The sequence below is a fragment of the Haemaphysalis longicornis genome, unplaced genomic scaffold (assembly GCF_048455015.1).
Source record: "Haemaphysalis longicornis isolate Haplotype H1 unplaced genomic scaffold, Haemaphysalis longicornis Haplotype H1 scaffold_10, whole genome shotgun sequence".
Lineage (NCBI taxonomy): Eukaryota > Metazoa > Arthropoda > Arachnida > Ixodida > Ixodidae > Haemaphysalis > Haemaphysalis longicornis.
Genome location: NW_027526204.1, coordinates 71261165 through 71287025, shown reverse-complemented (window position 1 = coordinate 71287025; position 25861 = coordinate 71261165). Strand labels below are relative to the sequence as shown.

Genomic DNA, 25861 nt, shown 5'->3' with positions numbered 1-25861 from the left:
ACAGTTTTGAATTGCCCGCTTTTCCTCCATCATGCACACGGCTGCTTGGTCCAGGCAAATGCTTGTGGCATGTGATGTGGGAGATGGAAAGGGATTTTCGGGGTTTGTAGGGCCACTAAACAAGCTACAAATTTGATTTGAACACCAAGTGTGTTTACAGCTTAAGTAGCCCCAGCTCAACGATGGATCGGCATGACTGGACAGGCATCATGGAGTTGATTTAAGGCCCATTCACACTTGCAATGAAACCGAGCGAAAGAAACGAGAATTCCGTTGCTTTGTCGGGCGACAATCGTTTTTGTCGAATGGCCAAGACCAATTTTTGTCGCCGCGCGGACAGAATTGGTGCCGCTTTTGTTCGCTTTTATTGCAAGTGTGAATGGGCCTTTAGCCTTGCAATCAGTATGTTTGAGGTGATCTTCCAAAAGAGCCCTAAAAGATGCTGTGGTGTAAAGAAATCAAGTGGGGATTTTACATGTCGAAGCTACAACTGGGCTACAAGTAACACGGTAGTCAAGCACTGCAGATTAATTTCGGACAACCAGGGCCCTTAAACATACGCTGAAATCTCGAACAAAAGCAATCATTCTATGCACCCATTAAAAAATTGCCATCCCGTCTGACCTCACACCGGATGTGACCTTGAACTAGCAGCACCATTTCCTTACCCACTGAACCAACACAACGAGTTCCTCTTGGTGGGACAGTCTAGCCACGAAACATTTCTGAGAGGACCACGACGTCCCCCAAGCTCCGCAGTTTGGCGGCAGCCGGCGCGCAAGAAATAGTCGTCCACACACGTGCAGTATTGGTGATGTGCATCAATGTTTATTTACAGGCAGTGCGGCCAAAACACATGGCAGTGCGGGAGGGGGAGCAATAGCGTCCCCTCCACGGAAAAAAATTAATTACAACAATATTCACCATCAAACAGAAACACGCAATTGTCCACTACAGCCACAACACGATCCACAAAGCGGGGCAGCAAACATTCGACACGGCACGGAGTTCTTGGAAGCTTCTCCTCGGACCCATGGCCTCACGTGACATTTTTTTTTGCACTTGCACGGGGCTTAAAAAGTAGCATCCAGTTTTCAAATCCCTCATCATAAGGTATTTTTTTAATACCTGACCTGAAGAGGGCCTTGCAACGCTGAAATGCGTGTGCCTATTGAAAGTACGTTGTGACAACAGCTCAGTACATTGTTTTTCATCTACTGCTGCTGTTATGCTCGTTAGAAGGATATTGTTGCTGTATCGCAAAAGGCAGATGGGTTAGTTGCAAGCTACACTTACTTTTCAGATCAGACTGTGTAATAAAGCGCCGGTTTATGAATATCGGTCATTAATAAAGCGACAGACGGTGTTATACTTGATAATTGTGATCGCCTTATAAACGAATAAATACGGTATTTTGCACAAAGTCCAGAAGTTTCAGCTAACTCTAAATTGCTAAGTTATGATGTTGTATGGCTTGAATTTGAGACTCGAAGCACTACTCAGTGGAAAGGTTTAAATGTACCTTGGATCTCGCAAGCAGACACTTTTTTGTGTTCACAGCCGGGAGGCGCACACAGTATGCTACTCTAGCTTCATCAGGATACGCCATGAAAGGGTACGTTCATCCATTCAGAACAGTGAAACATCCTAACCTACAAAAGCCACACTGGACCAACTATAATTATTTCGCAGCCTAGAGCATACACACGTTGTGACAAATGACACCTGGACAGCTACAACTGCTGATAGTCATCAAAACTGTGCCACTGTTGAGGTGAAAACCGACGCTCTAAATAGCGTACTATTCAGAGTAACTTACATAGTTTTGGTACAACTGTACAATCGAGTGAAGCGGCATTGATTAGGTAGAAATGAAGGACACCCTCGAATTCATCTGAAAAACTTTGCTTAGCCTTGGGGAATTGCAGGTCCAAGAGATTGAAACTTTTAAGGAAAAAAATGCGCCCTGTCTGATGAAAAGACTACTCCAGCCAAGAAAAGGAAGCACGGCAACCTGTTTTGTAGTGCGAGGGGACGCTTAATTCGCCGCTGCTATAGTAAGAGAAAGGGCACAGGTAAGTAGTTTTAGCAAGATACAACTCGGGACATATTATATGTGCCCTGAAGAACGCATTATTAAATCTATTTTGCATCCTGAGTGTACTTGAGAATATTTAAGCGTGCTTTTAAGTGTTCTGCTGTTTCACGGAATAAGCTAAGCTCAGTGCAGATCACTGCTTAAAAGCAAAAAACAAAAACAAAAAGAACCATAAAAACCAAAAAGAAAAGTGCAACATCAATGAGTGACAGAACAGGCACAAACACTACAATGAATAAACAGCAGCAAACACTGGTCGAATTTGTGTCGAATGAGCTTTGTTAACGACGAAGCGAGGTCCAATGGGCTACCAGAGCAACTGTTTACTTCAAGAACTGTCCAATCAGGTTTCCTCGCAAACATCAGATAGCTCCTCAAATTGTTAGCACTTCAGCATTATGATGAATAAATACAGTTGGCCGAGAAAAAATACTCGCTGAAGAAGCATGCCATGCGCTGAGAAGTCTCAGGATCTTTTACATTATTCCATTCGAAAAAGAGCTGCCCAGATTCATGTAAATAAGATATCAATTTATCTTTGCATGAAATGAGACTGCCATCGCCGAGTGAGATGTTCTGCAAACTAGCACAAAACAGAGACTGGAGGTTATTGAGAATGTCTAGAGTGGAGTCTTCTCTACTAGCTGCCTGCCATTTAGTAAGAGATGCCTGAGGCTTTGCTGCCTTAAGAAAAAATACAGTGGTCTTTCGTTAACAGAAGAACATTGCCCTGCATTCAGTATTGCATCGTTTGCCTGCATAAGTAACACATTAATGTTTTTTGGCCCCCTATAACACATGCCTTGACAATAGATGCCTTGATACACATTACAAACAGGCCACTAGGTATAAAACCCAGAAGCATCCTCAAGACCAAGTCCTTCCAAATCGCAGCTGTCGATGGTCGGGGGGCTTTGTTTACAGGGCATGCCTAATCAGCCCAAACAAACACTTTATACTGCGCTGGTAAGGTCAAGTTCAGCGACTTAATCTGTTAATTAATGAAGCTAACCTTGTTCAGTCGCAAAATGTACTTTCGGCATGACAAATACTGGCGTCTACAGACTGCAATGGTGCAGACTACGCCTCCTAGTTGACGAAAAGCGGCCCACTAAAACCGACGTGCAATCACACTGACATTCTTTCGGCTTTCTGAGGTAGGTAAGCAGGGCACTCATAAACGCAGGACAGCTATCTCCGATAATCGTACACACAGCACAGCCAAAACATGTAACACATGCACACCACTCGTAAAAAGGACTGGAGGCCCCATGGCATTGACAGCACTCTTTAAGTAGCAATATAAGCTTTCGAGTTGTGTATAAACGTGGCCAAAAAAGGCAAAATAGAATGGCAGTGGCCACACGATGTAGCCTCCAAAACTGGCCCTGAACGCAAAACCTGCTCTATACAACGGCTGTTGAAGAGGAAATTGCAGGTCACACTGTTGCGATTCTGCTGCTCTGTGGGCATGCTAATTTTTTCACCGGTACAGAGAACATAAACGTGGTAAACATTGTTTGTGCTGTGCTAGAGAGAAAGTTTGAGTCTCAAAGCTTTGTGAGAAGGACACGATGACACATAGTCGCTGCCCCAATGAAACATCTAGCTTCAACTAGATAACGCAGCATCATGGCAAATGGTCACCCTTTTAAAATTACAGCGTGTAACGCTCCCCCTCATTGGCTTCTCACTGCCAGAAAGGTTAGCATGAGATTTCAAATCACCACATCAAGCTGTATTCGAAGCTCTCTCATCACGAGTTTGGTAAGGTCCAGCGTATACTTCTCCACTAGATGACTCATTAGTGGCAGTGAGAGACGTATATAAATGCATCTTTGGATGTCTAATTATTTATACGATTAGGTGACAGTCTTTTCAACGCATACATGTTGGTGCAGTCTTTTCAGACATCTTTCTCAGCAAAAGCTGTAGGGTTCCCACAGCCTTGCTCCTCAAAGATCCTTCGGAGTTGTGTCTAGACATCATGACAACGCACTGTCAGGTAAATTGGTATCTGTGACCTTTCCATGGCTTTCAAAGTTTTATCCTCTCTGGTCGTACGCACACATGGCAAAATACCCTGCTGTAACCCAATCAGTCTCCTTCACAACATTGCAACAGTTTCGACGATACAAGCACCGCCCAAACTCGTTTTTCGGAACAAATCTTTGATAACGAAACAAGACGTGGTCGAAAAATGCCTACCTGTTATGCCCTACGTTAGGATTATCTCTTGAGCAGACTGCCTAAATATGTAGCCTAAGCAAACAAAAAAGACGAAATAACAGTTTCCGACAAACTCGTATCCCACTCAATAATTTAGGACGAAAAATTGAACAGCAAAAGGGACCTGGAACATTTACGGCTCTTCTCTAAACCGGAGAAAAAAGAAATGCGGGACCAAATTTCACCGTCGAGCAGCATCGTACCATCAGTTCCAGCTCCCCTGAGCAGGCAGCGCGTATAATCCGTGGTTCCTCTCCAAACATGGCACTCTGGTGTAAGCAATAAATAATGATGACAACACTACACCCCGCGATGAGCACTTCTTCGCCGAAGCACGTTCCATCGAGGTCCACTTCTCCGAAGCACAGTTTTCCTCGATGCACTTCTTCACGTCGAGTGAGCCTTTACACATGAACACACCACCTCTCGAGAGTTTGCACGCTTGGGAGGCATTGCACCTTTGCAGCCAACAGTGCGGTTAGCGTTGCACATCCCCGTACCCGCCGATGCATCGTTCTCAACAGAGTCGCACGACGACACGGGAACACGGCAAAAGAAGTTGCAGACAGAAGAACAATCACGTGAGCAACGGAGTAGCGAGGCACCTTTATGACATTCAAGGTCGGTGGCGAGAGGAGCTTAGTGGAAAACAAATGTTATGACGGCAAGCAAAGCAATCGATGAAAAGAGGAGGGTTAAAAAGAAGAGAGTTAAAAAAAGAGTGAAAGAATGAGAGCGAATTTTCTTTGTCACTTGCTCCCCTTGTTTGGCCACACTTGCTACACATTCATGCGTTGCTGATGCGTTGTCAGCGATGAATGCTGTTGAGAGTTCATCCGTTGCATTTTGCGTCAAGCTTGGAGACAGGCACACGCACACACATCACACACATCCGCAGAACCGATGTAAAACTGGGTCGAATGCAGCGAAACGGTTGTCGGGGCACACACAGACACTAGGCAAGGTTCTTGAAGAGGTGGAGGGAAAGGGTTTGGCATTCTGTTGGCTGTCTGGCAACCTTCCTTGTCAGTCCGCACGCTGTCGGGAAGATCTGCCAGAAAATACTGCGCTCAGCAGTGAACACTGCGTCAATCGAGGTAACTCCTTCGCTCTGACGCAAACATCCGCCGCCACTCCTGGATGGTTGTCTTGTTTTGAGCCCCACTGCAGACATGTTTTACGGTAGCACGTATTACAACATTATATTTTATACCTTTTGGCGATAAATGCGATAATGTTCATGTAATAAAAGTGAAGCAACACTGTAGTACTTACTCGTACAACAAACACTACTCTGCCCATGAACAAGAACGTAAACTAGGGGTGTGGAAATACTAGAGTAGTCAAATACGAATCGAATAGTACCTCTGCTAATAATTTGATTCGCGAATCGAATACCCACTATTCGATTTTTCGAATAGTCGAGTGGAATTTCCTAATGTGTCCGGCTCTGTGAAAGTGAGAGATATCAGCCCACGCAAACGCACTGCTGGTACTCTGTCTGTTCGGCAAGTTTCATCCAATCGCGCTTTCGACGAGCGTGCCTTGCAGAGGCCGTAAATTTTATCACGCTGCATGGAGTAATTCGCGATTGCGGCGATCTTCTCTTCATGCCACCGCCGTCGACTCTGGCCGTCATTTTAAATACTGCGACCGGATGTTTACATGTTAGGGCAGTTTCTGGTACAGCAATCGCTGCCAATTTTGTTGTTTTTGACAGCGCTTCCATCTTCTGGCTTTTTAATGCTGTTTGTGTATGTCTAATGCATTTTTTGTTATTTTAGACCACAGGGTGTACCGCAGGTTCGTGCATGGCGACTGTAGTTCAAGCTTTCCTTTCGCTATGCTTCATGCTTCAGATGTGCTTCCGAAGCAGAGCCTCATTGTGGTCCGTGATTGTGGTTGTGCCAAATTTCGAGTCATATTTTTCATGTCTGCAAAGTGCTCACTTCGGAGTTACGAGGCGCTGCCTAGTGATTGCCTATGATTGCAGTACAGCAACTCAAGTGCAAGTCGTTTTATTTGTTTTTAAAAGCGTATCGTACGCCCACCGGATAGCTGAAGTATCGCCTCATAGTGGTTTGCGACTGGACTGCTGCGAGTGATAATTGAAAAGTGCGTTCTTCGGGCTGAAAAGAAAGCCACGTCCCGAACATTCAAATTCGATGTTTGCAGAAAAACCTATGAAAAATTCAGGCTTGTAAAAAAATTGATATTCGACTCGACATTCGAGTTTTTTTTTTATTTGATTCTATAATTGATTCTAAGGTTACTATTCAGTATTCGCACACCCTTAATGTAAACCCTACACCGTCAACAGTAAAGAAGACAGTTTTTCGTAACTGCGCATTTGAAATAGAAGGCATTGCAGGCAAGACACTAGACAGAACGAGGTTGTACGGCAGGATGTATTATTCGCTTACCGAAAGGATCGGCAGAACGGCAGATCTAACTCCTCCAACTGAAAAAAACAGAAATGCGTCCACGAACGATTAGAAATTCGGAAAAACTTGCTAAAAGAGTAAGCATTACGAAACACTTAAGAAAAAAAAAACACTTCCCTTTCTACTTCTTGCTGAACACTTTTTACGTGTAAGGTCGTGACGATAGTCTAATGACAGTCCACATTATCAGCCGCAAAATTAATGCAAGATGTTAGTAATTTATAGTGAAGTGCATGCACCTTGCACTTAAAGCCTTATTACATAATCTTCTTGCCATCTCAGCAATTTGAAAATAAACATGACAAGCTACAAAATTATTACCAAGAAGCTCTTCAAAGTTCTCGAAGCAATTTGTAAAATATCCACCTAGCTATGAATAAACACCTAACAAGAAATTTTGTAACATCGTAACAAACTGTATGGAATGTCATATCCATATTTTATTTAATGCCTAGTAGATATGGTATAACGCATTCTGGCTTTTTCAGTATACATAATTCACTAGATCATTTAGGGAATGGACAAACTGATGGACAGAAATTTCACTGCCGAATTCATATTCTACCACTGTCAACAAAAAGGCCGCCTGTATGTTATGTTAGCGTCTTGCATGCCATACCTTCTGTGAGCTCATTGCCGTAAATGACACATTGCACCCAATCAAGAACATGATCGTAATGCTTGATAACTTACCAATCGGTGCACAATAAAAGATACAGCAGAAACTTGATGATGCTTTACTGGTTATTCCGTTTTCACAACAGTTACATTGTAAAAACTTGACCCCACAGTAACGTTTTTTAGTTTAACATGCGTTCAGATAATACATTCTCCCAGGTTATACATACACTTATATGCCTGCAGTCCCTCTAAAAAGATATTAATGAGGCTGTGATCTTCATCACCTCAAAGGAACCATGCAGAGAAAACACAAGTTTGGTACATTAGAAAGATTGCCTCGTTAAAATCATACTGACGACACTTTTAATGCATGCTTCACTCAAATAAGTTATATAATTAGGAAAAAAGGGAATGGCCATGCGAACCACTAGCTCATTTCCTGCAACAGAACCTACGATGTCATATTCCCAGCTGTGGGATTGACTGAGGCCGGCAAATACAAATGCAAATTAGGCACTGCTTATAAGCTTGCCGAACACCCTATTTTCGCTTAATTGTAATGAATATTCATTTCGCAGCAGTAGGAATTGTGGGGTGAAACAATGGAAGTAACGAAAATAAACGTAAACATAGAAGTATAGATGCCACTGCTGTTGGTACTAGGCGCACTACGCTTGTTTTAGCTGCACAGCAGTCCACAGCAGGCCGATTGTAATGTGCGACGTTGTGTTGCGCGACTTTTTTTGTCAAGATACCCAATATGCTTCGCGAAATGATTACGTTCTTCCATAACAGAAACAAGCCAGGTGCCAATACGTTCAAAAACAAAGCAACGGCGGATAATGTGCCGCGGCTGACTACGGTAGCGCCATCTAAGAGGACTGACGGTAAGCAAGGCTGCAGAGCCCAATGGAACACTGGAAGTTCGTTTGAATACCCCCTTGTGACTCCGTGGAAGACGTCCTGAAAACACACGATTTGGTGGGAGAATCAAAATTTTAACCTAAATCAATTAATTTCTCAGTGAATACAGCACGGTTTGCTGCTGGACAAGTGCTCGAGGCCATATAAAACACAAAATCTTTCGAAAAAACAAACTTGTATTTTGTCTGCATGGCCCCTTTAAATTCCCATTTTACACATTATTCGTTCGTCGTCACGAGAAATATTTTGCACCAATTATCCGTGCACCCCAAATACGAGAAAAAGGTTATAATGCTTGTAAAGAACAGCCTCAACATCTTCAATGCATGAAAGCATTTTCTTACCAGCTACATGATGAAGTTCTCCTTTCTCACCAACTTCAGTGATCACATTTACAGATTACAATGGCTCAATCACGCCACAGAAGCCATTTACATTGACTGTTGCGGTGCCTTATTTCACTGCTATTTCACATAGTAATGGCTGGGCTGCACCACTAGTGTCTTGATGGTTCACTAGAAGTGTGCGAATATTCAAAACTTTGAATACTTCACCAATAGCATGTACTATTTCATTCGTTTCAAAACGCAGTTTTTCTTTTTGAAGTGTTTGAATAGTCAAAATTTACGGCTAACGGTGCAATAAAAGTCGGAAGTTGGCTCTGCCACACAAGTCACTTTCAAGCGTCACTGCACAACTTGACCTCTTTGGGTTGCCTTTTTTGCACAACGCCTACGCCGTGCAAAAATGCTTACCACAGCAGCTAACTCCGGTGTATGTTAGCTGAAGTGGAACGTTGCGCGTGTGAAGTTTAAAATTCAAAATAATTTTTATGTGAATACACTGACATAAAATTGAAATTGAGAGTTATTACCTACAGTATTGGTCATACCAGTCACTAGCGTGTTATGGAGCACGTTACGGAGCATACGTTTCGTCATGACAATGTGTACCAATCTTTGTTCCACCCCCTTCCCACCTTATCTTAACCCCTGACATTCAGTTTTTTGTACCATTTTCTTATCAAACACCACGAGCCCTCAGCTGCGTTAAGTCCCGACAAGTTATCTTTCTTGTAACTAATGTTTTAGAAGAAGATATTTCTATTAAAGAACGTCCATTTTCCAATCTGTTTTTACCATTCGTATTCAGTTTACAGTTCCAAAATGCATATTCGCACACCTCTAGTTGTACCTTTACCGTGTGGCCTTGCGCAGTCTGCGACTTCATTTCCGCACACCCATTTGCCAAGTGTGTCCTCACCTCAGTCAAGGAGGGCGTACGTCAAGCAGGAGTCCGACAGTTGGATCTGGAAAGCACTGGCCGCAGTAGCCTCCACACCTGCCTTGAATGATCTGGCCTTCCTGTTTGCACAGAAGAAAAAAAGTACAAAAGCTGAAAGGCAGACACTACGGGAACACAGAATGACCTACATGTAGGGTTGCACGTTTTCGGGTAAAACACAATTTTACCCGATTCTTACACTCCGAACATGTTTGAGGAGATTCAGGCTGAACCCAATTTCTCCCCGAATGGACCTTTTCAAAGGATCGATCGATTGTGGGGGTTTAACGCGCCGACGCAACGCAGGCGATGAGGCGCGCCGTAGTGGAGGGCTCCGGATTAATTTTGACCACCTGGGGATCTTTAACGTGCGCCGAAATCTCGTACACACGGGCGTTTTTGCTTTTCGCCTCCATCAGAAAAGCGGCCGCCGCGGCCGGGAATCGAACCCGCGACCTCGTGCTCATCAGCGCAACGCCTTAGCCACTGAGCCACCGCGGCGGGTTTTTTTCAAAGGAGCGATCTGCACAGTTGTAGTCTTACTTTCCGCCATTCCCTACCAGTACTAGCTAGATGAACGCCCCGCAAACAGACCTTTAGAACTCGCTGAGTATTCGAATGACTGTACCACCCGCAACCTCAGGCTGGCTATGCTACCCTGACATTGTTGTTTCTAGCTAATGGAAGCTGTGTTGTCGAGAGAGCCTTCTCCCAGTTGAGATACGTTCAGCGATCAGTCAGGCCTCAAAATTAAGACCGACAAGTTGCGTGAGCAGATCCCGATAATTTATTTAAACAAAGATGATGGAAAAGTCGATGACCAACTCTCCGTGAATAAAAAAGTGTTTCATTTGTTAGCAGTTATCAATGCTATTTACTGTCATCAGTAAGTCATTTCCAAAACAATGCCCAATTTCGGAGAGCATTTTTAAGAGAACCCTGAAGTCGCCCCGATTACCAGCGTGAAATAAACACCAATTTTAACGTGTTAGAGGTAAAAGGCTCGTGATACCCTCTAAAATAACCTGAGTGTAATAAAATAAATGTAGTAAATCTATCGATTTAACCCGAAAATACCCAAATTTCTGAATGGTTTCACGAAAACACTTGATTTCTCCCCGAATATGAGTTTGAAAAATTGACCTAATTTATACCTTAACACCCCCCCCCCATATTTCGAAAAAATATATAAAACCCGTAAACGAACAATATAATCATTTAAAGCTTCCTGTTGTTTCTTTCCCAAAACTGAAAACGTAGCGTTTTGTAAACAGCAAGGAAGTCGCAGGCCTATCCTGGTATTGGAAGAACAACAAACTGTGAAGAGTACTCGGTATGATAGGATATCGAAGTCTCAACTCAACCAGTCTATGTTTTTGAGAGGACATCTGGTTCAGAAGGCTACCTGAAAGCAACGTGCACTTTAGTCCTCTTTGTGTCAACTAACTTTACATACAGCACGCCCCACTACTTTCCCCAAAAATTTGGTCCTCTTTATTAGGTCCCAAACCTGTGCTACTTTGCCATATCATCTTTGTTTTAGGGTGACAGTGACCTACATGTGTTTATAATAATGCTGCTATCATCTGCTCAGCTGTTTCAGTTGGTCATTTGAGCTTCACAGTGGCGATAACAGGCCCTCATGGACTTTGCTCCTTGCATATGAACGCCCACCCCGACAGGCATCTTCAAACACGGTGTTCAGAATGTAATTACACCAGCTGTGATGGCTTACAGGATAAAGTAATTGGGTGCACTAGAGTCAAACACATAATAAAAAATAAAAGCCGCTCAACTCAACGTGAAAGCTGTCGGAAGTGCAAAGCAGTGATTCGGCATAATGGGCTGTAGCGCCGTTATCTGCTCACTGCTACCCCCCAATGCAATTCAAAGTTCCCGCCTTCGCAGTGTTTGCGCGCCCCCTGCCTGATCCAGTGGGAGTTCTATTCCTTTTGTGTTCGCTTTTCCTCCCGCACGTGCTGGCGTTGCAACGCCAGTTTTTTTGCTTACTATCGTAAAAACCCACCCAACGAGTGTTCCTAACTAACTGAACGCGGGCGCTGCCAATTAATTACGGATATATTGCCCAGGGCCATAGCCAGAAATTTGTTTCGGGGGCGGGGGGTTATGGATTTTGGGAAGGCGGTAGTTTTGCTGAAAGCAACAGAAAGTATTGCTTACGTGCTGCCTGGAAAAGATTTCGCGAGGGGTTCGAACCCCCAAACCCCCCCTCTGGGTACGGCCCTGATTTTGCCTCAAATGTACCTACAGTTTCATTTGCGCTAAACAACGAGGAGGTGTATGACAAGTACCAGTGGTTCACAAGTTTCCAACGCTTATGGATATATAAACTGCTTGGCTTTCGGAGCCTCTGGGTTACGCTGGGACAACGGGAAGCCGTGTGGCTCTGCTTGGGTCCAGCGAGTGAGCTACGACAATAAGGCAAGCCCCCAAAGTGTTCTGCACTTAAAAGCTTTACTTTTTAACAATGACAAGAGTATCCACGTGCATGGCACATGAGACGTAAGCTAGACAGCACTCACCTGAAGGCGGCGTACGCTGTGGTAGGTGTGGGTTCCTTGTGTCACCCACTTGGTGTCTGCCGACACGGTGAAGTCGGTGCCAGAGAGCGACAGAGAAAAGCGCCCCTGGGGGCACTGGGCACGGCTGTAGCAGTCGCCGGAGCCACCGAAGCCCGTGGGAACGCCGTGCAGTGTCCGACTGAACGTGAAGTCCAGCCCTGCGGTTTAGGAGACCGCAAGCAATGCTTACGTCCTGGAAATTTCTTTTTACTATTTTTATTATAGAGGAGAAGGTGCAATCAAACAACATTTTTGAAGAGTTAAAAGGTTATAAGTGACCTCTTCTCTCTTCATTTCTGCTTACTTTTCTAGAGAACCACCGAAAATGTCTGTTTGCTTGCTGAACAAAGATTCACAAATTATTTGAGTTATGAATTATCCGAGCCATTTTCGGACGATTTGTTTTACATAATAAAAGACCATGCAGATTTGTACCTTGTCTCATCTGTCAGGCAAACACATGACCATGTATAGTTTTAATTTGCAATGCTTGAAAGCTGGAAATTTTGGGCCGGACAGCGTAACTTCTTTAACAGAAAAACTTGGGAGACTCGTACAAGTTTAAGGTACCTTCACTTCTTTAACAGAAAAACTTGGGAGACTCGTACAAGTTTAAGGTACCTTCAGTGCTCACCCTGAAAGTCTTTTCATATTCATTATTGTACCAGTCAGATGCGGTTCCTTTGACTAGGTGCAGTTCTCATTTGCGTTGATAGTACCGAGAGGTTTGCAGATATTCGAAATTTCGAATACTTAGCAGATGGTGTTTGCCACTTTGATTAGATTTGCAGCGAAGTTTCGCCTTTCCAAGTATTCAAAGATTTGTAATACTTGAAATCCGGGAAGCAAACAGCAATCAAACTTGGCGCTGCCACACAACACGCAAGCTCCAGCTTCACGGCATGCAATTTCAATTGAGGTTGGCCTTCTTGCACGACGACAAAGCTGTGTAAAGAAGCCTAAAGCATAAGCCGGTATTAAAACAAGTGCATGCAAACTCTAGTGTAAGTTAACTGAAGATTGCTCATATTACAGCTCATTTTGTAGTTATTAACATATTTTCTACCATTTGGAGGCAGCTCATCTGTAGAATGACAGTTGTAGAATCTCAAACGTTAAGGCAAGCCGTACAGAGCATGGAAGAACTCACGGTTCACTTGTAGCGTGGTAATGTTGAAGGACACTTTAGAGAAGGTCGTCAGCGCAGCCGGGTAGTCGTCAAAGCACTCGCAGTGATCCACTCGCGCACCGCCGTACGGGCACTCATCCGGCCGTCGTAACCTGCGTGCATGCATACGAGAGGCACTGCAGAATCTGGGATGCCATTATAAATAAGACTGCCACTCGTTCTTGACAAGCTAACCATAAAAATCAGTGCCCTTCTAATCAAGGGCACTGGGTTAGAAGCGAAGCTGGGTGCAGTCTAGGGAGTGCACAAAACAAAACACGTTTGCTTGTAACTTGCGATTGAGCATACTTCCTAGAGAATTAGCTGAATGAGACCTAGAAGGACATGAGCTTTATTCTGGTGGACAAACATGGGACTGTCTGTTTCTCGAAGCCCATGCATTGGCAGCAGGCGGGAATTCCACAATGTTTACAATTTCACTGTGAACTACGGAACTCCGTAACTGCCGTATTTACCCGATTCTAACGCGCACTTTTTTTTCCAGAAAAATAGGCCGAAAAATCGCAAGCGCGTTAGAATCGGATACCAAACCGAAACTTCCGAAACAGCGGAAATTTCGTCCCACCCATCACCATCGCCATCTCAAGATGGCGCCAAAGCTTTTAGCAACGATTTTTCGGACGCAGCAAGCCTAGGCGCCAAGGCTTTTCTATCGGCGTTCACACAAATCGTCAAATCGTTTCAGTTGCGCGCTTGATAACAGCAATGGCAGGAGCGGCTCCCACACGTTCAAAACGAGCGGTCGGCTGAAGCATGCACCTCTGGAGAAGCTCTCGGGATGGGCGTGTGACGCGTGGGCCACGATCCCATAGACCATGGTTGAACGTTCGTTCAGAAGTGTGGCATCGCGAACGCGCTTGAAGGCACCGAGGCCGAGATGTTGTGATCAGCGGAGATCGACGAGGAGTGAGATGAGTGAGATTACTTCGGGAAATAAATCGCCCGTTTCTTTCGCATTCGTTTGTCTGGGTCAGAAAGTCCCGTGCGCGTTACAATCGGAGGTGCAAGTTTTTTCGTTTTTTTTTTGCCAGGAAAAGCGGGTGCGCGTTAGAATCGGGGGCGCGTTAGAATCGGGTAAATACGGTACTTGGGAATAATGGTAGACTTTCGGTTAGAACCTAACCTGAAAACGCTCCGCTGTAATCTGCGCTGGAAGTACAAGAGCAAAAAGGCTCATAAAGAGTAGCGCACAAGATGCCTGGAGAATGCACAGTGAAAGTGTTTCATGGTTAGGTTGAAACACAAACACAATCCCAAATGAAGGGCCGCAAGCTAGCTCTTTGCATTCTGATACTTGATGAAATAATTGAAATCGTGAAGTATTTAACTAATTAAGCAGATCCAGCAAGGCTTTCTAACTGTAGAAAGTTTTATAGTGTCTAAACGCTTATTTGTTAGGCTTTGGCAGCCAGCGGTGGTTTTGATTAACTCGTACCTCTTTGCCAGCTCCACCAAGCTGCATATATCACTGGGTCATCGCACCAGTTGCACGGTACAGGCAATTTAAAATAAATAAACGCTGGCTCTCTGAGACTGCCATGACTGCGCTTTCGCCCTCTCAATCCTGCCATTTAGCGGTCGACACACAGAGTGCCGGTTCCAACGGAGCGCACCTCTTTCCGTAGACCTCGGAGTAGTTGTTGCTCTCGCCGCTGTCCAGGGAGATGTACTCCTGGGGAGCCGAGGTGTTCATGCGGGCACAGTACACGCTCACCAGGCGCCCCCGCACGTACAGCTTCTGCTCGCCGTCCTTGCGCACACCACCACGGCGCTGGACCTCTTCGCAGCTCACCGCCGTGCCTGGGGAAGCCCACCGAGTTGATTAGAAGCCATGCCAAGTCATGTCAAGTCTCGTCAAAGGCATAGACGAAAGATCAAGCAGTGGCAAATTATGACGTAGTGTGAACATGCACTGTCTACTCTCGCTCTGACAAGTTGAACATCAACATCAGGAGGTGCACTGCACCACTCACCACTAGCTCTGCACCAGGCTATTTTTCGAAGTCTTCCAGGGACTGCCAATTTTAATACTTTGAGATGTAGCTTTCGTTCCAGATAATTACAGCGAACAGAGGCACAACCTTTTCCAGTGGATGTTAAAAACAAGAATGCTCGTGTGATTCCCGGGTGACCTGAATTTCTTTTGAGCCGAGTTTCTTTTGTGACCCGAGAGTGGTGATTTAATTGTGATCTGGGCATTTTTGCAGGAGCGCGATGACTAGGGCAAGAATTGTAGCAGAGCTTGAACACCGCTGCAACCCACTGACGGTGCCAGGTTCAATGCACTCGTAGCTAATTTATTGAGACACTGTAAGAGTGCTGAAGACATTCTGCTGAACACTGGGCTGATCTGCCATTGAAGATTAACAAAAGTTTAGTGCTAAGAAATTCATACTTCTGAGAAGACAGCTCTATTCCAGGGTCAAACAATTTGCAGTCTGAGCCCCAGTGCCTCTCCGAGTGCAGTGGGTGTCACTCACATGGCCTGAGCATGCACCGCCGCTTCCTCTTGATCCTGTTCTTGAGTGCACCACTGCAGTGGCTGTTGTTCACCCTCTTGTTCCGCTGGTCGTAGCAGCGCAGGCGTCGCTTCTGCTTGCCCGGACCACACGTCGTGGAACACTGCAGGCATCACAGGGCACAGAAATGTAAAACATTGGCCACTTACTCACTGTTGAGGAAGTAGAATGTGAAAAAATTTAGCAACAGATTTTAGCAAGGAAACTTGGTAAGGGAATTTGGCAAAAATATTTATGAAGATATTTACCAAGCAAATTTACTCATTTACCAAGCAAATTTACTCATTTACCAAGCAAATTTACCAAGAAAATTCAAGCTAATAAATTTAGCAAGAAAATTGGGTACGGAAATTTGGCAGGGATATTTATGAAAAAATTTACAAGTAAATTTACAAATTAACAAGCAAATTTGTCAAGTAAATTTATGCTAGGGAATTCAGCAAGGAAATTTGGCGAGGATATTTATGAATAAAATTACAAAGTAAATTTACTAATTTACTAAGCAAATTTATCAAGTGAATTGAAGCTGGCAAATTTGGTAAGAAAATTTAGCAAGGAATTTGTTAGGAAAATTGGCAAGCGAATTTAGCAAGAAAATTTGGCTAGGGAATTCATCCAGAATAGCCGTTGTGGCTACATGGGGAGTAATGTCTGACACTGGCTGTACAATACCACAGCCTGCTCCATTTGTGCATCCGAGTATACCTTAGCTTTAATTTGTTTTTATGCGGCGCACGAAAGGCGATATGCAATGCACTGAGAATATGCTAAATGGTTTTTCTCCAATGTACTGCAAGCACATTGGTTGCGGGGTGGTAGCGTGTTATCCCGTATTTGCAGGAAGGTGAGCGTCGATAACCTCGAACGTGCAGGCGGGCGCAGCACAAGGTGACACAGAGATTACTGAGCCAAGTGCAAACCACAGGTACTAAGTGCATGCAGCTGAGTACAGATGCACCTCTTATCTTCTTGGTGAGGCCTGCCAAGTTCTGCAAGCCAGTTGTTGGGTTGTGGGGGGGGGGGCTGTGTTATTACTTCATCTTAAAGGGACCCTGCAACACTCTTTGAGCAGGGCAATTAAACCTGTGCAACGTCTAGATTACACTGCCAGGAATACCCGAGCCAAATATTACATGTGCCCGTGAAGCAGTGCACGCACAGATCGCTGTGAAAGATGCGGAAAAACCAACCGTGCTCTCTTCAATTTTCCTCATTATGCACCCCTGGCATGGCCTAAACGATGTCATTGCGGCTGTGGCTGTCCTATTGGCTGCCGCTGGTCAACTTTGCGGCTTATTTCTCGCATTTTTTGTGACGATCTATTGTTGTCGGCGCTGTGCACCAACCTCTTCAACGCACAGTTTTAGCGTTTCTTCTGTGTTTTGAGTGCTCGCAGAGTTTGAGTGACGAACTCAATACTCCACTTTCAACCATACCGCTCGACAACCAATGTTTATTGCTTCAAGAACACCCTACCAGTCTGAGCACTTGCTTGCGAGCGGGCAGTCATACCTGCCTTTTTGTGGCGCCAGACCGGAAATAGTCTCCTCCACGTTGCGGAGAAAAGGAGAAAACTCCCCGGCCTGTGATATATCAAAGGCTGCTGAAGAGAACGCCGCAAGCTGCCCCACCCTCCGGGAGAGAGCGCGTAACTCTCGCCGCGTTGTTCACGGTCGAGTTGATTGGAACAATTATTCGCAATTTCTTATTGCGTGTAGTTTCGGTAATAGTGAACGAATTTTCATAATTCTTGTGGGAGGTTATTGCTGGGACAATAGACTTTTCCCCTAAATACATTCCAAGCAGTCGATTGTAAGTGCTGCAGGGTCTCTTAAACGTTACCCATATTGACGAAAAGATTCACTAAATTCAGCTTTTGAATTCGTTGGTAGTTTTCGATTCAATTTCAATTTTAACCATATAATGTCGATTGATTGCAGGCTTTAACGCGCCATCGCAACGCTGGCGATGAGGCACGCCATAGTGGAGGGCTCCGGATTAATTTTGACCACCTGGGGATCTTTAACGTGCGGAGAAATCTCGAACACACGGGCGTTTTTGCTTTTCGCCTCCATCAGAAAAGCGGCCGCCGCGGCCGGGAATCGAACCCGCGACCTCGTGCAACCATGTAATATCACTATGTAGTATCTGCATACTTGCGACAAAAAGAGTTTTTCACTTCGAATATGGTTCCAATCAAATGTGCCCACCACAAGTGACGGTTCTGGCAGCAACAGTTTGCATACAAAAACAAAAGGTTCCGGCGTGCTTCCACTAGCCAAGGATGAAAGCCATTTGCACCACAAATGTGATGCCAGGGTTCACACTAACTTCATGCAGTGTGGCTCTGTTCAACAGATCAGCAGCTGTTCAGCCGTGGTGAGCAGACAGTTTGAAATCCATGCATTGCTGCTTTCCGTCCCCCTGGCTTGGTGCAACTGGCCTTTCAACTCAAGGGTATCCCATGTGCCTGGCTCCAAATGGAAACTTGTTCATAACCATCGTCATCTATGTCCATTGCAAGACGAAGGCCTCTCAAACTGACTTCCAAACACTTTTTTCCTGCACTGTCTGAATACATCCTTTTCCACCAAATTTCCTTATCTCACCCCTTTACTGAGCTATCGAGTTTATAGGTTGCATTTACTGGCAAGGCACGCATGCAGGCAATCATGTGAGTGTGCTGTAACTGGTTACGTCGGCCTCCGCGGGATGACGGTACTTCTCCGGACTAAGCAAATGATGTGCGTTGGACGTTCAAAACTCGCCCCACCCAACGCAAAGTAATGCCTCGACTCCAATGTGAGTGCAGTTAATAACATCTGTGTTGTCACCACCATTGAGAATCTGGTTAAAACATAGCCGACGACGCACGCTGGTGTATTTTTTTCTGCGGCGTGCCAGCGCAGTGGCCCAAGCCGTGCCATGTCCGTGGCGCTTTGGCAATGTCCGTGGACGTTTTCAGTGTTGCCAAGCGAATAAATTGACAGCTGAACTTTTCAGTGAATACCATCTATACTATGCATAATTATCACCTGCTCCTCATCTTGGCGTGCCCGTCATGCAAGCGAGGAAGAGGAATGAGAAGTACAATCATGGCCCTGCTTTTCCCAATATGGAACTGTGGGTCAGCACTCACTTCAGTGAGCACGGCGAGGGATAATATTTTTTTGCTCCTATTGAAAGAGAGAGCGATTTATTTTAAAGACAGTAAAAGGCACTGCCCAATTCAAAAGCCTAGGCTGATTCATAATGCTCAAGCAACCACCGCTGTCAAGGCATCGAGACCAGCAGTACAATACACATCCACTAACCGGCGTCCACGGTCCGGGTCGCCAGAACACGCCCTCGCCGCAGTGCCCAACCATGCAGGCACGCGAGTTGGGTGGCCTTTTGTCGTTCGAGCAGTAGTGCGGAATCCTGGGCTCCCGGCCCCCATGGTAGTGTGGTGAAGAGGCGGCCTCAATGGCGCTGAGGCGCTCGGCGGCAGCCGCGCTGGGTGACAAGGGAGTCGGGTCCACCCAGCCATACGGGTTGACCTTGTGGCAGGTGACCGACCGCTTCTGGAACCCTTCGCCACACGTGCGACTGCACTGAAAAGCAGAGAGCACAACTTCGAGATCAGCTTCTACGCATTCTTGCATTTTTTTCGGCCTTGGAGGCAAAATAGTTGCTTTTGGTCAAAGTGATTTATCTCGCCATGGCTTGTGTTACAGATGCTGGCACAAAAATTAATGCAAGTGTGAATTTGGTGATCAGAAAAAAAGCAAAAGCTTTGCCCTTACCGAAGATGGTTATCTCAAATGGCACTACCAAAGCTGAAGACAATAAGTTATCATGGTAGACGACAAAATGGTTTTTGCCTGATGTCTTATGCAACATGGCACTTATGTAAGAATAAGGAATGAAAACACCGGCAATAATTTTAAGTTTTCCTCCTCCATCAAATGGTGCTATAATTTATTATAATATTACTATTAATTATTATTAATTGGGTTATTCGGGAAGCTAATGCACTAAAACTTGCCATAGAAGCCACCTATTGCTACCTAAAGATATAGAGCACAGCCCTTTGCAATTGTGATGCAGCAATTGATCCTGACAAGTTCATAGCCACCAAGGAAGTCAGAGTGATGTGACAAATTTCTAACCTCGGACCAGTCAGATGTCCTCCAAACAAAAGGACACGGCTGGACAGCGCAGTGACGCACGACTTTAGGCCGACGCTGGGTTGCACAGAAGCGGTCGGGTGCTTGACGCTCGTTGCGGTCGACACACACCACCGTACGAGTTTGCAGGCCCCCACCGCACGTCACTGAGCACTGGAGAATAAAGGGGCACAGGCGTCGTTTTGCTGCCATCAGGGTGTGTGAATGACACCTACCAACAGGGAGCCCCCTAAAAAAAGCACCTCAAAGAAGAGATGGGATGAAGACATGGACTTCAAGTTCACCGACCCCAACAGTTCACGTGTTCATCTTGGGTTCAAAATCAAATTTAACAAAGATTTGGAATGTGTAATGTGACTGGGTTTTTCAAGCAAAACTTTTACTAGATGAAGTGGCTTTACCAGTAAAGTTGTCATTGGTGAGTAGATTTTCAATCGAGGGCAGAATGCTAACAAATTTCACAAATTCTTTGTATCAAGCACAACTTAATAATACCCAACACAACAAAGCATTATGAATGCCTCTAACTTCCGCAATTAACCCTCTGACCTGTTGTTGAGTCCGAGCAGGTGATAATTAAAATTGAATAAATGGAAATAAGCACATCTGAGTGTCGCAGAACAGCACCTGTTGCATCAGTGGAGCACCACTAGTACATGTTTGTTTTGCTACCTACGCTGCTGGACTAGTTGGTTCATAGTATTCAGAAAATATTCAGAAAATGCCGCGAACCAGGTATGGGTTTGTTTGTTTATTGTTTGTTTTTACTGCCTGGCCACGCCCGGCTGTGTTAGCTGCGTTCCAAGCGAAGCGCGTCTTCTATTCCTTACTTTTATGCAGCACGGGCTATCACATTCAGATAAGAAGACTGTTTCGCCCTAACGTCACTAGCCCAGAATAATCTTCTGTGATCTACAATGTTCTGGATGTGAATCGACGGTTCCAGAAACACTTGCGCCGAAAGATAAAAGCCTGCAGAGCAGACGCCGCGGCATTCGATTCGACGACACTCGCCTGCGCAAGTCACTTTGTTGACTGCTGCTTTGCCGCCTGTGTATTGTTTGAGTTGTTAGGGGAGCACAAGTTCGCTCCAATAAACGTGTTTTCCTTCAACACAACTGCGTCGTCTCTGGCTCCGTGACAATATGTTAGTGCTGGGAAAACAGTACACAGGAGAGATGGACAGGACATTGCCAGTGCTATGTGTCAGTTCTGTGTACTGTTTGTTCGAAACTAACATATTTTATTAATGTTTTGTAACCCGATCGAATGATGTGCCACAGCAACTCACGGGGCTCCAGCGCTTCTTCTTCCATCGATAGTGGCACGTCCGCAGGTGGCACGTGCGCACTTGGGTCTCGGGCCGCTTCCCGTGGCACTCGAGTTGGCTCACCTCGACGCCCCGGCGCATGCAGCGAGCCACCCGCTTCTGGGTGCCGTTGCCGCACGGTGCAGAGCACTGCCCGAGGAACAAAGTGCATTTCACCACAAGGGCCTCACGCAGACCTGCCCTTGCACAAGCTATTGCTATTCGACCGCATAGGCAGCTTACCAGCCACAGTTACTTATAACATCTCCATTGTCATGCTGTGGATCTCCACTACACGACGAAGGCCACTGCTATCTTAAGCCATCCAGGTTTCCCTCTGAAGTTTCCACTATCCATCGATTCATCGAGTTCCCTGTTGATCCCTATGCCTCGTCCCACTTCTTAATTTTCCCTTTGATACTTGGATGATCCATTTGTTGTCCGACCCAACTCCATTTCTTTCTACTAATTTCAGCTATGATGGGTGCGTTCCCTAAACACGTAGCACTCGTTTCTCATCCTTTACCTGGTAAAGGATGGGAAACGTGATCACCTTTCCCACTGCCCTGTTGGCTGACCATGGCTTATAAAGGCACTGAAGTCCCGTAGTTTCTCACCACAAAAGTTGGCTGGGGAAGTAAGCATTGGTGCTATTTTTTTAGTGGCACACGCTGCCCATCGTTAACTACCAGAATGTACCCATGTTATACAAATGCTACGCCCAATTTCTCTCTCGTAGTTTCGGATCGGGGCTGGTCATTGCCCTCGCCACCTCTGCAGTCTGCGCATAACATGCACTGGTTAATAAGGCCTTGAAGGCAAATTACCAGTGTGGTTTATTAAAAGGGCTGCTTTGTCCTGATGACAATACATAGTATCAATTTTACCACAAACATGAAACAAATAATGGAGACACTAACAAAAACGTACGAAGCAGTGGCGACTCTCCACTGCTTTTCGGCAACTTCTCTACGACATCGCAGCACCTTGTTTGTGCAATTGCCAGCAGCCGACCTTAGCCACCGCCAAGAAACATGACTGAGTGATTGTGGTGGGACCTCTAGTTCCCATTTCAACACACCACCTGATTGCTAATGTGCAGTTAAGGGGGGGCACTGCTCTTAAAACAGCTCCTTTTAATTTTTAGTGCACTCTGCGAAACTTCCACTGATTTCAAATGTGGCATTATTTTTTGAATGAGTCAATTAGTCCCCAAGGTAATTAGAGATAATTAGTCATTTTTGGAGGAACAATGGACAAAGCAGTGCTGATCATAAAACTGTAATCTTTGTATTTTCCAATAATGTGAACCCTGGTGAGTGCAATAAGAGAAGAGGTTTTTTCAGGCAAGGCTTGGAACTTTTACAGCTCATTAAACTTTGGTGGCAAATTTCAAGTGTCCATTTCAAGCACCAAAATATAATGGGATGTAAAATTAGTTCCAAGCAGTGCATCACAAAACCGCTTCTATTACTGCATTCACCAGGGTTCACAGTATTGGAAAACATGACGATTACAGTTCCATGATCAACACTTTTGTTCATTGTTCCTCCAAAAATGACTAATTATCTCTAATTACCTTGGCAAATATTTGACTCACTCAAAACATAATGCCACATTTGAAATCAGTGAAAATAAAGCACCAAGACTGACAAGTTTCACAGAGTGCAGTTAAAAATTAAAATAAATTGTAAGAGCCATGTCCCCCCCTTAACACACTAATAACCCTGTTTTCAGTGCTCCCACATTACGTCACACCTGCCCATGGCACATCACTGCAGTGCAAAATTTGATGCCTTTTCAATATTTCTTCCATTTTCAGTTAAAAAAATATCTTTCGTGACTAGGAGGGAGCTGAGTGAGTTGCCAAAGGCTAGTTCTTTTAAAGTAATTGAGCCACTTTGTATTTTGTCTTCATGACGGCCTCCACAACACTAAAGGTTCTCCCGCTCAAGGTAATTCAGCTGCCATACAATATAATCCAGGTGCAAGCCAAATTAATCCAGCTGTCAGAAGGTTGTTCAAGAGTGTCTTGTGGGAAATTTGCGCAGCTTTGCAAAATTTCTTGCGGTTGGTTGGGTGAAAACATAATGTTTCTTGTTCCAGTATGTGCAAAATATCTTAAGCGCACAGCTTAGTGGACAATTTCTAAGCCATTTCCGTTTTGTAACAAACAGCTGTTTGTGTGTTTGTGCTACATGGGGCTAGAAGCCTAGTCAGGCGACTTTAAATGTTGCCTTTTGCCATAGCCCCAGGGCAACCTCCTTTTGTGGCCGAAATAAACAGTTCAATTCAATTACTAACACACGCAGACAAAGAGAGCGGTCTTGTTTGACCCTTTGGTGCCGCGTGCTGTGAGCTGATCATCTGCAAGAGTGCTGTAGATAACTCACGTCACAAGTATATCGTCTGCTCTTCGCGTTTCAATGCCTTCAGAAGTTCGTCTGATAGAAAAATATTTACTTACATGCCCTCTACATTCTGATTTTCAATCAATGAATGCTTTACTGCAGTGTTAAGAACTGTTTCCAAATTATAATATCGTCTGCTTGCGTCAGAAGTATCGTCTGCTCACGCAACAATACGCGAGCAGACAACACTTTTGACGACCTCGCAGACGATCAGCACACGGCACCAAAGGGTCAAACAATACCGCTCTCCTGGTCTGCGCGTGTTACTAAAAGCCAACTAAGCTGTGTGCAAGATATTGTGCACACAATGGATCAAGAAACACCACGTTCTCACCACACCACGCGCAACAAAATCTACAAAGCTGCGCCTAATTTTGCACAAACCACTCCTGCACAACCTCATGACAGCTGAATTAATTTGGCTGGCGCCTGGATTGAATTAGATGGCGCTTGGATTAAACTGGCTGGCGCCTGGATTGAATTGAATGGTGCTTGCATTAAACTGGCTGGCGCCTGGATTGAATTGGATAGCGATTGGATTAAACTGAGTGGGACAATGTAGTTTAACCACCCACCTGGGACCAGGGCGAGAGCTGCCATCGGGGACACTCCTGCATAGTGCAGTCCTTGGTGTGCTCTGGTGGTTCGCCCTCGCAGTTGGCGTAGGGGGCCGCCTTGTGCGAGCTGTCGATGCACTCCACATTGCGCTTCATCACACCGCTTCCACATGTCACCGAGCACTGCACAGGGCACGGAGAGCACCGCCAAAGGGGATGCATCATTACACGCAGCGCTCACAAAGTTCCCCTCGTGAAGAATGCACAATTGTAGACATAAAGGAGGACGCAGAGATCAGATAGCAAGAAACGAAAGATCGTTTGTTCGAACATAACATTCCTGGAGAGCTTGTTTTGTATTATGTGCATTTCCACAGTTTCTCCATTGATAACCGTAACAAAACACCATAGAAAAATAGTTACATTAGCTGAAGTGACAAAATACTTGCTCAGGCTGACGAAAAAACGGCAATTTTTGGGGAACTGTATTTCTGGAATGGCCCCACCTGGCCTGGCCTACTTGGTATTGTTGGATCGACCGAGCTGTGTTGTTTTCTGGTTTCAGGTCATTTCTTTTATTCTCGCCCACTCATAAACAGACAAACTGCAGAAAAAAATTGTGGGTTTCCAGATGCAGTCTGTGATTACTAAACAATATTGTGCCGTTCAAAACATACCTTACAAATGTAGCGTTTTTCAATACGAGCTTTTCAAATAGTCTATGCGTGCCACCTTACTATAATTCGACAGTGCTATAAGGAATACTGTTTCGCCTAAAGGAGAATAATATCATGTGCTAATATTAAAAATAGATTTGTGCAAAAGAAATTATATTCAGTTTCCAATTAACTAATTTTGTCCTCATGATGTAAGAGACAAAATACTCCGGAAGGGTTTGGGAAATAAGTGAGGTTGTTTAACTTATCGAGTACAACAAAAAAATACTTGTTGTCGCTACACCACATGATGATGGACTTTGTTCTACTTTTCTTGTACCCAGCACTTAATCTTTTTTAAATCTTGGCGCATATTAGCTTAGATGACCTGTACATAACCAGAAATTGCTTTGAACAAGTAGCAATAAGTGCACCACATTTTAAACTATTAACAATTTCTGCTTTTCTGCAGCACAGCACACAAAAACACTTATTTATAAGTTAGTATCTGCCATCTTATGCATTTATACCACATGCACATAAATGCAGCACTACGAGCACTAAAGGCGGAGTAAGGAAGGATTCAAAAGAAACAGGAAATTACACAGGGCCTATTTGATAAGCAATACAACCAGGATTTATATAGTTTTCTCTGTGCAAAGCAATTTTTTGTGATGTCTAATGATGAAAAGTCCTGAAATGCTGCTTGCCAAAAATAAGAGCAGCTATACTGATGGAAGGAATTTCAATGTTGTCAAAAAGCAAGGCTTGGTTCCAAAGTTGACAGTCATAAACTATGTGAATAAGAGTGACGTGTTCAAAATACTGTTTAATCTTCAAAACTGCACCACACGACTACGGGACTATGT

The 25861-nt window shown here is 44.7% G+C and overlaps 1 protein-coding gene across 3 annotated transcripts in view; it reads right to left on the bottom strand.

The window, feature by feature from the left end:
• Positions 1–803: 803 nt before the first annotated feature.
• Adamts-a (ADAM metallopeptidase with thrombospondin type 1 motif A) overlaps positions 804–25861 on the bottom strand; it is a 379948-nt gene continuing 354890 nt past the window's right edge. For 2 of the 3 annotated variants that reach the window (XM_077689812.1, XM_077689814.1), the window contains 11 exons: positions 24355–24519; positions 21351–21518; positions 20042–20212; positions 19205–19483; positions 15852–15993; positions 14985–15171; positions 13333–13463; positions 12144–12340; positions 9580–9680; positions 6751–6788; positions 804–5491 (listed from right to left, as the gene is read on the bottom strand). In XM_077689812.1, the coding sequence (XP_077545938.1) occupies positions 9585–9680; positions 12144–12340; positions 13333–13463; positions 14985–15171; positions 15852–15993; positions 19205–19483; positions 20042–20212; positions 21351–21518; positions 24355–24519 (1536 nt within the window). In that variant the 3' untranslated portion in view covers positions 804–5491; positions 6751–6788; positions 9580–9584. The remainder of the gene's footprint in view (positions 5492–6750; positions 6789–9579; positions 9681–12143; positions 12341–13332; positions 13464–14984; positions 15172–15851; positions 15994–19204; positions 19484–20041; positions 20213–21350; positions 21519–24354; positions 24520–25861) is intronic. The other variant, XM_077689813.1, reaches the window with a different exon arrangement.